This window comes from Anarrhichthys ocellatus, unplaced genomic scaffold (genome assembly GCF_004355925.1).
Source record: "Anarrhichthys ocellatus isolate YVR2014 unplaced genomic scaffold, GSC_Weel_1.0 scaffold16, whole genome shotgun sequence".
NCBI lineage: Eukaryota > Metazoa > Chordata > Actinopteri > Perciformes > Anarhichadidae > Anarrhichthys > Anarrhichthys ocellatus.
In genome coordinates, this window is record NW_022280046.1 from 10,134,549 (window position 1) to 10,151,489 (window position 16,941).

Here is a 16,941-nt window from a genome sequence, read left to right on the forward strand (position 1 = left end):
GACAGATCTCCTCTAAGCTGGTTAACCCTCCCCCACCCCTCACAAATTCAAGCTTTGCACAATCTCTCCACCACAAGATGTGCCCGATTAGCAACGATGCTTGGAGAGTGAACGTGGGTTGTAAGCAAACAAAAGCATACTAGAAACCTGGGTTGCCATCCAGATTTACATAACAAATGGAGGCCATGAGTCATTTGGGGGCAAAGTCCCGCCTGCAGGCAGCGGGAGAGGTGTGGGTTTAGTGGTACTGAGTAATTTATAGAAATTAACGTAATTCTGGGTGAATGCATGACATCAAATATCCTGGGTTGCTGGATGCAGCTATGTGGGCACAGCCCCACGCACGCAATGTCAAGAGCCCCTGGTAGCGTGTCAGAATAGACACTAAGAAGGGGATGGTACCGGGTCAAGAACAGCTTTCAGGATCTTGATCATCTTCCTGACAGGAGTACCAAACACAAAAGCAGCAGGACAACGTGGCAAAATTTGGCAAGCTACCCAAACTGACAGCTTTCAAAATAGGGAATTGCGCAGTATAACAGCAAGTTTATGAGTGCTGTTGGATTATCATCTGACAGTGGTGGGCCGTCAGGTCCAGCAAAGCCTTCTCTGCTGGCCGAAACAGAATCACAAAATTATAGCTATTTTATAATTTAATCATTTTTCACAAATACACTACATGTGTAATAATGTTTTTTCCTATTATCTTATTCTCTCATTGCACAGCTCCTGTCTTCCTCTGTTGCTCTGCTTCCAGCACAGCTTGTTTTAAGGAGAGCTTTTATCCAATATTTTTAGCGTTTTGCTTGGTGTAGATTCTTTTATTTTTTACCTACCTTTGTTAAACAAACAAAGCAACTTTAAAAAATGGCTTCAATGGCTGAAGGAGGAGAAAAGGATTTCTCAAGGACATTTCCAGAAAAACTGGACATCGCAAGAAAGAGTCGGCCAACCCCACAGCTAGCAGCCCTGACCCAGCCAGGAAAAGGATTTGTACAAACGGTATTTCTGGCTGACAGCGTCGGAGAAGCGCTGCACATGTTCTGGCTAAGAATGCGTTTTCTTTGCTACTTAGCGTCTTGGTGTTTGGAGCTGTTTGGAGCTATGCTACGCTAACCTGAGGTGGCTAACCAAGGCAGCAACACGACACCATAGCACGGCAGGACATTTACAAGCTACGGTGCTTTTGAAAACTTTTGGAGAGACCCGAGTGGATCTACAACTCAACGAACACGTTCGCAGGAGGACCTCTGGCTGGAACTGACCCGCACCGATGTTCTGTACAACCGTGTCATTGAACTCTTCATTAACAAAGAGAGGAGGATGGACTTTGTCTTTAACTGAACAGCAGCTTTGGTAAGTGAGTGCTTTTGTGTTTATATGTATATATATAATCTTTTATTTTACTTGATATATCTTTTTTTCTTTTCCACTAACGTCCCCAAGAGTCAGTGTAAACCTTCAAAAATGTAAATGTTCATTTCAAATTCAAAAAGATGTTATTTTTGTTGATATAAAATCTTGGCATTAGTAGTTTTAGTTATGTATTTATAAGCTGCTTAGAGCTAGTGTTAAATATTTACTGTTTCCACGGTATAGTAAATGTTTACAGTCACAGATCTTGAAAAAATAAATGTAACCAATATATATAAGTATTTGATGTGATATTGCTCAAGTTTCTCTGGTGAAGAAATAAATTATTTTTGACTGACTGACTAATGGCATGAAATATTCCAAAAACCCCAGAACGTCTGTAAGACCTCATTGAATTTCGGTAGATTTGTGTCTGTTACAATTCAAAAACAAAAGTAACTGACAGAAATATCTTCAGTCTGTTTTCTCTCTCTTTAGTGATGGATTAATGTAGCTTTACACATTCACGTTCTGGTCAAAGAATACTCAATAAAAGTCTCATGTTGTCATGCTGAAATGTCCCTGTGGTCTGGTTTGTGTTGGACAAACTAAGAGAGCTTTAAGGATTTGCATATCTGAACACAAAACTGCAAAACAAATACAATATTTTGTGGTGGAGACATTACCAACTGGCTGCTCTGTAGAGAGGCACGTTGGATTCATACTCTTACACAGTTCAATGAAAAACTGAATTTGTTTTCTTTCATTTGTTTAACGTGATGGATACAGTACTTACACTTTTTGTATTTTATCACTGTAAGTTTAAGAGATAGCTGTAATCTTGTGCTCCTGATTTGAGGTTTGGCACTCGGACGTTGAAAATGGCAACTGTTACTTTTGGATCCACTGTCCAATAGACCTGATCTGTTCCAACAATGACCAATAAGAATTGCACACCTTTTTGTCTTTGTCTCTTTGACTCTGATGAAGACAGTGGTGTTGAAACATCAGTCTGTTCTCTCTATTAAAGGTGGGTCTGTCTTTTCTCTTGGAAGTTTTATATGACAGTGGTCTTCTCAATGAAAATCAATGATTCATCAAAAACAACGAATTACCGCCAGATTCATCGATAGATTACATAATAAGTCAAGTACCAGCAACTCTGATACTTAAAGCCATTTCTTTGCCAATCTGTGTTTCCTCGTTTTAATGAATACCTCGTAATGTTTTATTCAGCCGATATGGTGGAATAGAGGGAGCTGAATGGGTTGCTGTTCCTTAAACCCTGCTACTAACTAACTATAGACTACTAACACCATCTCCATATCTTTTTGGTGGAGTAGCACTGCCTGTGGTAGAGTAATTAGAAGTAGTTAACGTGCCATCAAAGTGTATTCAAAAATGTACCTTTATCGCATCTTCTCTTCTAAGACCAGTGGGTGTGACATTGTGGGGCTTTTGGTTTTGGTGTTGTGCTCACAATTACTACTTCTGTGGAATATTCACATCTTGCAGACCTCATAAAAAACGGCATGCGAGAAAAACTCTGTTTTCCTTAAAGAATTCAAGGGGGTGAGTAAATGAGAGTGAACGGTCATTTTGTGGGCGAAGCATTCCTTTAAGGTCACCGAGTACTCACCCTGTAGAAGAAGTGGGAGCGACCCACGGTTCCGATCTTGCCAATGTGGTTCATGAAACACAGGTTTCCCTCAGTGGAGCCGTACACCTCGCACATTTTAATGTTTCCAAAGCGACTCTGGAACTCCCGCCACACGTCCTGCCGCAGCCCGTTCCCGACTCCCATCCGCACCTTGTGAACCTGATCCGCCGCTGTCTGATGGGGGGAGAGGGAAGAGATGACGTTAGCAAAGTAGAACTGATGGTTGACAACTTATCATTTCTCCATGACATTAGGCAACGAGCTGTTAAACTGCAGCCCTCGAGAAACATAATCTAGTGTGTGTGTAACAAGCAAAGCAATGATGGGAACACACAAACTCATAGAGGAACATGGAACACATTTGCAATTAATTGACAACACACTAACTGAATGACAATCAGCATGGGGCCTTTGGGGCCCCTGAGGGTCTGCAGCAGAGGGGCAGTTGCCTGACTTTTCTTGGTTGGTAATACAGCCCTGCGTGTATTGACCACCAGAGGCGGCCAACACACCTTGAGCAACTACTCTGTCACATAACAGAAGAAGAACTGGTGTATCTATTAACAGCGCGGCCAGACATAGGGCCTTTTCTAATTTCCAAATTTTCTGCCTCGTCTTCTCGCTACTCCGGCTTGTGATCCGGAAATCAATCTCAGTGCTGCATCTTGAAGTACGTCCCAGTTCCTAATATTCATCTGGAGGAGCGAGGAGGCTTCTGAAGGAGCTATAAGCGAAGATACAACTGTGTAGCCTTTACGGAAGTCTTTTGGGCATCCGTAAACAAACAAAAGAGGCCTGACCTTAAGGACATCACTTCTGTTATTATATTGAATGTAGGCATCCAATTCAACTGCTATAATCCTGACATGATGTTTACAAGCGCAAACAGCTGCTGTCGTCAAATTATTATATCAGTGGCAACATTCTCTTGCCTTCAGCACTAATTTGCTGTATTTCATGTTGTCATATATAGATAGACAAGATATATATAATACAAATATCACTCAATTATATACACAATATACTGTACTTTCTATGTATGGTACTTTTCACACAAACATTTGTAGGGCTTCACACAATGAAACAAAAGCTTTATTGTATATTTATTATAGCCCTTATATATGTGTGCGTGTGTGTAAATGTATGGCATCCGAACATTCTTTTCATGAATAAAATTAATAGTAAATATATAAGTTGAAATGAACACTGCTATGCTCATCTGATAGAGATCATTAATTAATAAATTATAACAAAACAAATGACATCTGTTGCAGCTGTGCATCACGTGATATTTAATTGTCGTATCTTTAAATTGGCGGCTCCGAGGATCCACCCTCGCATCTCCCGTAGGCGGGGACTAAGACGTGAGGAGAAGAGGCAAGGAAAGGAATCCAGGATGTACAAACTGGGAAATATGCACTGAGAATGGTTTCATTGCACTCCTTATTGAATAATTTGATTTCATTAGAATTAAAGAATAACGACTACATTGGCATGTGAAATGCAAAAAGTATACCATAAACACTTCTGCACACCTGATCATGAAAAACAAAATTGGAAAAAAAACATAGAAAATGCATGCATGGTATTTGCCATGACTGCTCAATGGTCACTGTGCATAAGACAGCATGCCGGCGGTAAATGGTACTGACACTTGCGTGTCCACATTTTTAATTTGCCAATCAGCGGCGAGGACAGTCATTGCCAGCCTTCCACCCACGCAGCCGAATAACAGAGAGAGAGAGTGGACAAAGGGGGCTTTGAGTCCGGCCTCAAGTGGCAATGAGCTCGGCCCTCACACTGTGTGTGCATACATGTCTGAGCGTCTACCAATGGGAGGACGCAAACAGCACAAAACAAAGGCCCCGCTTGTCTTCCTGCTACAGTTGTGCACAATTTTACTTATCGGATTCACAAGTGGCAGTGACTGTAAAGGAGTGTAAAGCATTGACGCTTTTTTCCCCGTTGCTCTACTCGAACTCACTTGCTCCGTCATTCTGTTTTCTAGCCCGGAGTCAAATGTGAATAACATGGCAGAAAGTCATGTTGAGATAATAACAGCAGTAAGTATAGAATAAAACGTTTAGGAAAGACGAAAACTTTGAGGTAGTTTGAAGATCAATGGTTTAGGTGTCAGTCCATCAGAAAGAAGACAAAGCACTTTCTAAACTTGACTTCAAATTCATATTCAACAATCACACAGAAAGGAGGGAATTACTATCAAGATACTTTGCCAGAATGGGGGCACACTACTAAAGGTACTTGTTTCATAGCAAACCAGAAAGTTTTCCACAGAGTATATTTTCATTTAGGCGGTTAACAGAAATGTTATCCAAAATTAACCAGAAATTAAGCGTTTTGGTGCCGTCAGTGCGCCTGAGCAGAGACAGGCGTGATATTATATTTGCAAGAGGTTATTAACACTTTCAAGTTGAATGCCAAACACATTACCTTGGGCCGGTTGCAGAGGTATCTGCAGAGTTCACCGATATACTGGAAAACAGTAACGTTGTGTTTTCTACAGTCATTCCAGAACTGGGAGGCTGAGAACTTCTTCTTTAAGACGCAGGTCGCACCTGTGGTAGAACAGATACCAATGACATTACATTCTCATATTCTCCCATTTTAAATACCAGCTTTATCTACTCCAAGTGTTTATCAATGCAAATAATAAGCTGGAATCATATTTATAGATTGGTATTTAATTCCCATATACAATGTACTATGTAAAATATGTTTGAATTATTTTGCTGACAGAGCATAACAAGAGGTGCTGTAGAGGGTTGTGTTACTATGCAGGTCCATGTACTGTTTAAATCTCTTGTTCTTTTGCGAAGATGCACTCACAACACAATGCTAAAGGTGAAAGACATGCAAGCGTCTTCTGACATGTTTAAAAGATAAAAGTGTATACAGCTGTTTTCATTTACACGCTGCAGGTCAGTAACCACATTTGTTCCTTACCCTTGACCTTATTTAAACCGAAGATGCTGCCTGATTTGATTTTGTATGTTTTTTGGTGTCTGTGTTGGAGCAGACTGACAGCACAGAGAGGACAGGAGGGCAGACGTGTGAATTTATCAAAAAATAAATAAAAAATGAGCAGTTAAAAAACAACTTGATTCAGTTTTACTTAGACTTTTGATGGAATCATTTTAAATACGTGGATGTATGTGTAATGAGCTCTCTTGTCCTGCACTTGCAAACTTGTAAAAAGGGATTAGAAACCTGGTTACCTGTATGCAAATGTAATGAAAATGTAAATCAAGTTATAATGTCACACACAATTGTACCCAGCAGAAATTAAATTTATCTCTGCATTTAACCAATCCATCAGGATTGTACGGTGGGGTTCGGTGGCTTGCTCAAGGGGCAACTCTGCAGTGAGGCAAAGTGGCCACACTCCATGCTCGATTCATACGGGGACTGGAACTGGTGACCCTCTAGCTCCTGAAGTTCTCGGATGACACCACCCTCATTGGACTCATCTCTGGTGGGGATGAGTCCGCCTACAGGTGGGAGACTGACCATCTGGTGACCTGGTGCGGACTTAACAACTTAGAACTCAACGCTCTAAAGACAGTGGAGATTGTTGTGGATTTCCGCAAGAATGCATTCCCACCTGTCCCTATCTTTGGCTTCCTGGGCTCCACCATAACCCAGGACCTCAAGTGGGAGCTTAACATCAGCTCCATAGCAAAGAAGGCTCAGCAGAGGATGTACTTCCTGAGGCAACTGAAGAAGTTCAACCTGCCAAAGACAATAATGGTGCACTTCTACACTGCCATCATTGAGTTCATCCTCTCCTCCTCCATAACCGTCAGCGTATCATTCGCTCTGCTGAGAGGGGGATTGGCTACAATCTGGTGGGGCTCTCTGGCAGAGGGGTGGACATTGCCAATACAGTTAAGAAATCAGTTTACTGGAAAAAGCTGGTTAACTGATTGTCGTCATATGCGATTAGAGAGACCTGGATATGATCTGCGTCTGTCTGATGGAAACTGGGACTTGGGACTTATCTATAATGGAAAGATCAAAGTTTAATGACACTGCAAAATGTTGACACACTCTATATTTACTTTTCGACATTGTAGACATGATCCATGCATGTCTAATTTGCTGATTTATTTGCAAAATCACAACATATAATATAGGAGACAAGCAAAGGATGTCATTTAAAGAATGTCTTTACTTATTGTTGTAGATAAGAGTATAATATTTCTGTCATATTTTGTGATCACGTTTGAGATACAGACTGGGATTATTATCGGATCAGGAGATGAGGGCATGACATTTCATCATAAACGGACCATAAATACAGACGTTTGTTCAGTTCTTTACTCAAGGAACACTTTTGTTGTTGACATCAGAAAATGTGCTGGCAGTTTCATAGGACAGGTAATTGGAAATGTCACAGCAGCCATGACAGACATGAGTCTAAGGTGACTTTTTGAGGGTGTATAAAATGTCATGGTTCTTGATAAAGATTGTAGTGGCTTTACAACTTGTGGTGCAATTCAGCCACTGTCTAGCCTATTTGCAGTGGGGAGGATACCTTAAACAGAACAAATAATGCTTGGCTTATGTATTTTGAAACTTAGGTACAAAGTATCCAGTGTGACATTCTCTTTGGCCTACTAAGCTAATCTATTACAAATAACACGCACAGTGTCTGCCAATGTTACCTTGTGGTTCACAGACAGCTTGATGTTACAGCTCATCTCAGTCTTAAGAGGGCAGTCTTCCTCTCCAACATTACAATATAACATTGTTGACTGTGATTTGTATTCTATTAACAAAGTAAAAGTGAAGGCTAGCCAGCTAGCTTTTTAGCAGAGTCTTGTATTTGGAGGCAGAAATTGCTAATTTGTTAGCTAGCGTGTTCTACAACTTCTATTTTGTATACTACATAACTCTTTAGACAAGTCCCAGTTTTAAAAGTCTTAGCCATTGGTACCAAACAGCCAGCTCTTAAAGAACAGCCTTGGGTTATTCCATGATATATATACATAAACTGAGAGGGTGAATGGTTGGGGTTTAGTATCGTCTTGGCAGGTGTTAGTCTTGCAATACCAGACAATCGAGACCAAATCGCGAATATCTGGGGATTACTAAATGCAAAGTTGTTGCTAGAACGGTGGGAAGAACGGCCGCAAACAAACCTATACCCCTTACATGTCCTAGATTCAGAAAGGCCAATCGTTTATCGACATGAGCGGGGACATACAGGGTGTACATTCAGGAGCTAATTACTGGTGGGAGAGCTCCGAGATTAATTCTATTTTTTAAACTTTGAACAGCCGCTACATTGCGTGAACCGTCTGTGTGTTTGTTAGCTCGTTAGCAGAGCAGCTGTATGACAGTGTTTACAAGCACACGACTTCTGCATGTCACTGGGTCCACCACAAGACTGTATTGGTTCTTCTATCAAGTTTTTTAAAAACTCTATAATCACCTCCACACAGTTTTAGCAATGAAACCAGGGATACTGTCTTCAGACTCTAGCTTAGCGAAGCGTTTCAGAGGCTGGCTTGTGAGTCCAGGCAGGTGTACGTCTGGTCTGACAATGCCAGCCCAATGTGTCGACATACTTTTCAACATAAATCTGTCAGGACACCGGCCTCACCAAGGTTTGTTAGCACAACCTGTCGGGATGTTTATCTCTACCAGTGAAGGACGTTGAGCTTTCAACTTTTGTAGCAGTTGGATCCAATGCAGAAGCCAAAGATTCATCAATAGGATAGCCGATAAGAATTTGCTGCTTTTCCAAAAGCAAGGTTCACACAGTGGACCATTCTATGAAGAGGGCAAACACAGCAACCATGACCAAAAACAAAAGTATTCTCCATAATAGTCTTCAGTGTCCACTTCTTGCTCTAAATCCTCTAATTAAGCCACTAGTTATGGAACAGTGGGTCCTCAAAGGGTTCACTGTTGTTTGGCAGTTACACTGTGGTCTGTCTCCTGTCCCTATTATGTAACGAAGACCACCAAAATGTTGTTAGGCCTAATGCTCTCTGGTACCGTGCCGGATTTCCTGGTACTGGGCCCTTTTAGATTTGAAAGTAGATAATTATTTGTCTGTGGAAACTGTTGTGTAGCAAGATATATGGCTATATATGGCTGTATATGCATGTATACAGCCATAAGGAACCCAATATTTTGTATTCATAAAAATAGCCCTACTTTACTAATATGATCCTTTATTTTCACTGTGACTCAGCAAAGTGTCAGCTCAATAATGCACATGGTCGCACTACTTTCAAAAAGCGCCTCTAGGAAAAGGCTATTTGTTTTGTTTTCATATCATCATCACAATCTTTCAGACTAATCGTTTGACACCAGTAGGCCGATTCAATGGCCGATTCAATATATACCGAGGGTGCTGTAATTTATCTATTCAATGTTCGAGTCCTGGTGAGACGAAGTCAAGTGACATGTTTAAATAATAAAATAATGAATTATAGAAAGTTTTGTCTTTAAGCTTTTTGGGTGTCATCTTAAGTAATAAGGGTCCAAAATGATGTGACATTGTATAGTTTTAAGGCAAAAACCTTCAAACCCTGATGGCTGCACAGCACCAACGGCCTCGAAGATTTAGCTGCCACAATAATACCACGACTGTGAATATTGAGATACAGCACATAGGCAGCAAAACTGAAACTTAATAGAAATAAGGCCAAAATGTGTAGAGAAGCTCAGAATATATCAGTTATCGGCAGGCTACATGTTTATTGCCACATAACAGAAATAAATTCATTTGCCAGCTTCTGTGAAGGCTTATTACATTACCAGCTACATTAAGCTACAAAATAGGCTAGAATTGAATAGTCTCCTCTCCTTCTGACAATGTAGGCTGTCGGCTACAACTCACAGATCACCTCTCAAAATCTCATCAAAAACTAGAGTGATCTTGCAAGTCAACAGCTATTAAACTGAGCATTCAACCTTTTTTTCCCTGGACAGCTTGTACATGTTACCATGTAAAATCTGTGTACATGGTAAGATCTGAAAAAGAAGTCCTTCTGCTGCTTTAATTTACTGGTTGGCCGATTAACGCAGATTTTGAGGTGAAAACTTCCACCAGCAGATCATGTGCCCAAATTTGGTTGTAGTTATAGGCCCTGTTTAAACGAACTGTAGCGCATGGTCTAAAGCAGGGGTCGCCAATTGGCGGACCGCGGTCCGGATCCGGACCCAGACGCCGATGTATCCGGACCCAGGACCTAAAATCGATTTTATTTTGACAGGGCGCTTCTATTTTAACCGGCGCAGCTTTTTCAGCCTGTACGGCACTTGTTCAGCGGTGCAGGAAACGCACCGACCAATGCGTTGTAAATCACATCACGTGATGCAGCTCAGCCAATCAAATATGGGTATTCTGACAAGTTTCCTGACTCGAGTGAGATGTACACACACCGGGGGAGAGACGAGGAAAGAGAAGGAAGAGCAGGAGAATAATACGCGAGTCAGAGAAGTTCACATGACGTTCTCCAAAGAGAGAAAAGTGGTCAGAGAGACCAGAGTCTTTAACCAAGAATGAAAAAGACTCTTATAGGTTTATTCTTCACACGGACAGTTTATAACCAGTGTGTCTCACATGCTCAGAGACAAGACGATTATTTAAAGCGGTAAATGAAGCGACACTACGAGACAACGCACAACTCCTTTGAACAAACGTACCCACTCACATCTAAATGAAGACACAGAAAATAAACCTAAGAGCCCAAAATGATCAGAATCCTAACACATGAATTCATTGCCCAACAATGATGTTAACAGAGAGAATAGAGCTGAAACAAGTGGTTTAATAACCACAGATAAAGATCATGCTCATTGATTTCTCTTTTTAGAAGATGAGAAAAATATAATATTGTGGCTGTTTTTATTGACATCACTTCACACCTGAATGAACTGAATTTAAAGCTGCAGGACAATTCAGTGAAATTAATTTTTCTAAAATGAATTACTTTATTTTAAGATGCACATTTTTGAAAAGCTTTCTGTTATGTCAGTTATTCTTTAATCCAGCCATTATTGTACTTGAAATGAGAAGAACATTTATTTATGTATTTCTATGTATTATTTATAATCCATCCAGTTAAATTTGAAAACTGAGAATAATATTTGTTAAAATATAATTGATGTACTTTATTTATTTGATTTGACAGTTGTTGACTACACAGACACGTTACTACTACTAGACTTCTCGAATATATATATATGGCACTAAATAGTGCAAGTTAGATATTATTGTAATGTTCCGGACCTTTGCCCGAGGAGATTTTCTCGATCTGGACCTTTTGGAATTTTAATTGCATACCCCTGGTCTAAAGTGAATGATGCCAATGCAAGGGCTTGTCCAACTCAGCTTCTGCAAGTTAAAAGTAAGCCGAATGAAGTCAGTTTTGTTTTCTAGATTCTTTTTAATTATTTAGATCCAAATTCTTTGTTTTCTCTTAAACTTTCAATTCTGTGAGGAGCTGAGCCTTGCTGTCGGTGAAACACCGACACAGAGAGCAGAGGAGGACAGCAGCGTGCCCGTAGATGAAACCAAAACATAGTAGCATAGTTTTTTTTTCTGTTCATTCTGCTTGGGTGCTGTGAAAAAACGCTCATAAAACCCTGATTTTCATAATATGCATCCACATTTTTGCAAATTTAAGGATATTAAGCTTTTTTGCAGCTGATTTCATTTTAATCATCATCAAACCAATCAAAGTGTCATCTCTCATTAAATTTAAAAGCCAGGAAACTCAGTGCTTGACACTCAAACTTTTCCATTGTGAACCCGCTAATGCAGGTTCTTCTTACTATATGAATAATGTGCCCATCAAATAGCTGGAAAATATTGATCACTGACTTAAGACTAGTTTTTTGTTGGTCAATGGCACAATAACTCTCGCTGCTCAATGCGCCTGGCCACGCTTATTGTAAGACCAACACATCATGTAACAAGCTACTATAAGAGAAACACTTACAAAATACTGTACAGTGAATCTGACAGAATTAGTGGTGTAGACATATTTTGAGGCCTACCCAGCTCTATGGTTCCTCCTATACCGATCAAGGAAGCTGCGCTGTGGTAGAGCGGCAGAGGGATGTACACCACGTCATCTTCAGTAGCTCCAAACGCCCAAAACCCTGCTGCTGCCTTCAAGCTCTGGAGGTGAGTGATCACTGCAGCCTTAGGGAGCCCTTGTGGAAAGGAAAAGACATAATTTTGCATTACATGATGTTACAAAATAATCATTTCAACTGCATTGCCGCCCTGCTGAATCCAGCGTTAGCATGGGGAGGGAGTACATAGCCATGTGCTACCTGCATGACAACACAACAAAATGTCATGCAATGCTGCATTCAATTGTTTCAGACTTCATTAATGATTAGATAAGTGAGACATCGATCAAAAACCGTGACGCAAATATCCAACCCAAACCCAAAATTTTTCTAAGGGTCATGATAAGTTTAGTTTGTTTTTTATAAACTGAAATGTCACAGAAGGATAGCCCCAATAACTGAATGCTATTTTAACATAACATGTCCTCAGACACAAAATGGTGTAAATGACAGCTACAGCGTTATAGCATGCAAAGGCCTCATTTAAATGACTGTGAATAGCTCTACATAACATGTAAATATCTTGTAAATAATGTACATAACTTCACAGGCTTAAATAACACTAACATAAACAGTATTGGCATAACCGAGCAGGAAAGCTATGAAATAGCTATAAAAATGAAGCACCATTGCTACTCAGAGCTAGTTCAACATTGGCAGTGTTCACATGTAAATAAACCATAACCGTATATATAAGAAGTGGACGTAGTCAATATGACGTCATAAAGCCTCAAGTTTGGTGATTTTTAGATTTTTAAGACACTACTGCATTGGCATCACTTTTCAGAACCGGAGGTTGTCGCCTGAAATAAAAGTATAAAGAGAGTATAGCCCATGTTTTGCCTTTAGCCATTATTGTGGTAACGGCACAAAGACGGAACCAGTCAAGTCCCACATAGCTGAAGGGTGGCTCTGTGCTCAAACGGTCGGAGGGTAGGTCTATAATCTGTTGTTCAGCAGCACTCCAACAAAGTTTGTTACATACAGCATATTTGTGGAGCACTATGATATCAAATGTCACTCCTCCTCACTGGTCTCTGGTGAGCTGTAGAAACAACACACACTCACCAGTTGTTCCAGAGGTGAAGATGTAGAGGGTGGGGGATTTGATGGAGGTGGTGGCACGTAACACCGCTGGTACAGGCTGGTCGGAGGCAGCATCCATCTTATCCAACAGAGTGTGCACCTGCGGGTGCTCGCTCTGGCTCTTCATGGCCCACACCTGAATGTTGTCCTCCAGCAGGCTGCTGAGGATGCCATCCAGACATTCCACTAAACCTGGGAGATCGAGACAGCAAAGCCATATTTCATAACAAGGATACTTTGAATATGGTTTGAATTTTTATTGAACTCTGAGAGACCCGCATTGACCCATTTTTGTCTTGGGGGGGCAGTGGATCTTTAGGGGGAGATAGCATGTCAACACTTTATAAAACATAGAAGTGGTGTACATCATCTGAAAGCTGGGAACCTGAAGATTTGTTTGAGATGCCTCTTTGGCTCCGCAGGGGCTGAGGCTACAGTGGAGGAAATAGGCTCCTATTACACGTTGAAAGTAGATGATGATGCCATCAGATATGAAAACTTATCGATTGTCATTCAATGTGTGGATGAGTCATAGCAACAGTGTACAAAAGTGATACATAGACATTAACAGACACTGTTTTGGGCAGAGCTATATAAAGTTGGACTGGACACATACTTCACTACATTCTGACAAAAACATATGAATGAATGCTCATTTAAACCTATTAGTAAAATTGATAGCTATTTACAATGATGAGACTTCATATAGAGAGGAAATCAACAACCGTCAGAGTGGAGCTCAGAGAATAACCTGCTGCTCAACAACCCAACAAGGTCCTCACACATCTCCATCCTGGTGAAGAAAGCTCATAAACAGCTGTATTTCTTCAGGAAACTTAAGAAGGCTAAATTCCAGTGCCAAGTTATTTTTAACTTTTACAAAGGAACAATAGAAAGCTTCCTGACTGGAGACATGACAAACTAACATGTGATGTTCCAGGACAGGAGGCTCTACAGCAGGTGATAGAAACCACCAGGAACATCACTGGTCTACTGAGCATCAGTGATATTGGTGAGAAGAGGAGCCTGAGAAGAGCTCAAAGGATATTAAACGACTAAACCCACCGAGACACAACCTGTTCACCGTGCTGCTATCTGCAGAGAGATACAGAAGTATCAGCTGATGAACCATCAGACTTCAGAACAGCTTCTTTCCTCTGGCTGTGTGACTCCTTAACTCATCCTCAGCCCTCCATAAATGATATAGTTTCAATCTGCATTTCGTAGTGCAACACTGCTGTACAATGACAACAGAATAACCTTGTAATCTTGTATGATGAGAGAAAAGAGTGCAGACCTTTTTCTTGGAGCCCTGCTGATTTTGTTACAATTCTTCCGCTCTGTTTGTCCTGGAAGAATATGTACCCGACAGAAAATAGCTGCTTTGCTGGCACATTGCTGATATCAATTCTTTTTTTCTTGCTAGAGACTAAGAAATGCATGATCACCCAGTGGTGATGCTTTAGCAATGAAGTATACCTTTTGGTCAACAACAATATAGCACCTCATAAAAAGTGTTTTTGGTGCTTGTTAAGTGCAATTGATCACCAGATAAGTCTTTGGAACCTTCCCACTCAAACAGGTGTTCTCGGTTGAAAATTAAAGTGGCACTTAACTCACTGAATCGCTCTCAGACTAATGCTTACAACAATGGAACCACATGGGAGAGAATTGTCTGGAGACTTGGGACGGAGAGTTATGAGCAAGTCATTGTTGTTAAGTCAAAAAGCAAAAGTGATACAGAAATTCAAAAAAAGGATGGAAACCCCCAGGTTGACGTCGTACGCTTTCACCTCGTGATGAGCGAGTTCTGCTTAGAAAAGTGCAGGAGAATCGGCAAGCAAGTTTCTCAGAGCTGGCAAAAGATTCATGGTTCCTTGCAGGAGGCCGAAGACTGCTGAAGCCAGAGCACCAGAAAGCTTGTTTAGCCTTTGCCAAGGCCCATACTGAGAGAGATGAAGACCTTTGGGAATCCATTCTCTGGTCCGATGTCAATCCAAAGTCAATCTTTTTGGACCGGATAGCATCCAAAATGAATGGCGTCGCACAGGGAGGAGTACAGTGAGGAGTGCACGGTGCCCACAGTGAAGTTTTGTGGGGATCTAGGAGTGCTGAAGGTGTTGCACTTCATTGATTGCATCACGAATTTGCAGATGTACTGCGAAATCTTGAAACAGAAGATGCTAGCCTCTTTCCACACCCTGGGTCGTCAGGCACTTTTTCAACAAGGTAAAACATTCTTTCTACTAGATTGTTACATACTTTTTAGATTCACTTTAGGGGGTAGTCATCCTTGCTACACTAAATTTAAGCAAAGTTGCCTTAATTATTTATTTTACAGATATTGATGGCATATATTTCTATTTTTATTAAGTTATATTTAATACATTTTAAACTGGAGTGGTGGTCATTTAGAAAAAACTAAAATCTTTATGTTTAGAGGGGGTGTCCTGTATATGTCAGTTCATATACTCAATGGTCTTTGCTTTGTTGGCTTGTGAAAATAAATTCTTATAACAGACCCTGGGGACATTTGTAGATGAAGGGAGCCATGTGTACAGTATGGGCGTTGTGTGGATGGGCATGTGGGGTGCCATGGCATAGGACCCGAGAGCCCCCCATGGGGGGCTGTTTTAGAGTGTGTATCATTCAGCGTGTCGTAGAAAGCATTTTTCATAAAGAAATATGATTATTGCTCCAGACATATTAAATATCTAATTAACGGGAAAAGTCCGAGCAACATCATCATACCAGCCATTGTAAACACTGCAAACACAATTATACATGAACTAATATCATATCTGGAAGATATCTAGAAGATTTGCCACAATTTTGGCCAAAAATCGACGACCTATGCTCACTCTATGGCTCTCTCATCACGGAGCAGGATCACACATGGCGGATGAACACATGCAGGAGGGGCACGATTCGACCCGGAAACGCACAGCAGCGTCCATATTACTCTCTTTCAAACCGTTCAAAAGTTATGGGTATGCATGCCAACATCAGCCGCAGGTCACGAGAAAAAAAATTGGGTAAAAAAAAAAACTTACGTCTTGACGGTTTTGGCGATGAAAAACGGATTTATTCGAGCCGATTTTTGCACAGCTCTGCCCGCCATGTTCTGCTGCATGTCTGTGAGTGAGATGAATGCGCTGGCGGAATGAATCACAAAATGGCAGACGATTCTGTGGGGTGGAGCAATCCATGTAGAGAGGGGGTTCGCCCAGCATTTTGCGATTTTTAGTCAGTAAACAGACCCGGATACGATCAAACACCCCTGCATGGCTCCCGTTGGACTATACCCGCATCTAAAAATGTCTCACACGAGTAAATCGGCCTTACCAAAGTCACATAGACACATTATGAGCCATTTATTGTTATGAATGACAGATATGACACATCATAACTGCTCAAAATTATTCAAAATGGTGTAAAACTGATTTATTAGGATTATTGAACACTCCTAGTGATAAGAAAAGTGAATATATAGTTAATATTTAGTTATATAGTATATAAAATTAGTATACAGCAATGCAACAGCTGGTTCCGAAAATCAAAATTTGGATTTTTATGACCATTTATGCTGGCCTGCTTCACTCAATCGAAGTAAAATATGTTGTGGGGACATGTAAAACGTGTTGTTCTATGACTGTGCCGTGGTTTTAGGCTTGCAGCTGCATTATTTAAAAAAAAAAAAATGTTCAATACAAGTGCTTTTT

General features: G+C 40.7%; 1 protein-coding gene across 1 annotated transcript in view; it reads right to left on the bottom strand.

Moving 5' to 3' along the window:
• slc27a6 (solute carrier family 27 member 6) overlaps positions 1–15,499 on the bottom strand; it is a 28,395-nt gene extending 12,896 nt beyond the window's left edge. The window contains exons 1-4 of the mRNA XM_031855465.1: positions 13,202–15,499; positions 12,053–12,211; positions 5,465–5,589; positions 2,993–3,187 (exon numbers count right to left, since the gene is read on the bottom strand). Coding sequence (XP_031711325.1) covers positions 2,993–3,187; positions 5,465–5,589; positions 12,053–12,211; positions 13,202–13,346 — 624 coding nt within the window. The 5' untranslated portion in view covers positions 13,347–15,499. The remainder of the gene's footprint in view (positions 1–2,992; positions 3,188–5,464; positions 5,590–12,052; positions 12,212–13,201) is intronic.
• Between the last annotated feature and the right edge of the window lie 1,442 nt (positions 15,500–16,941).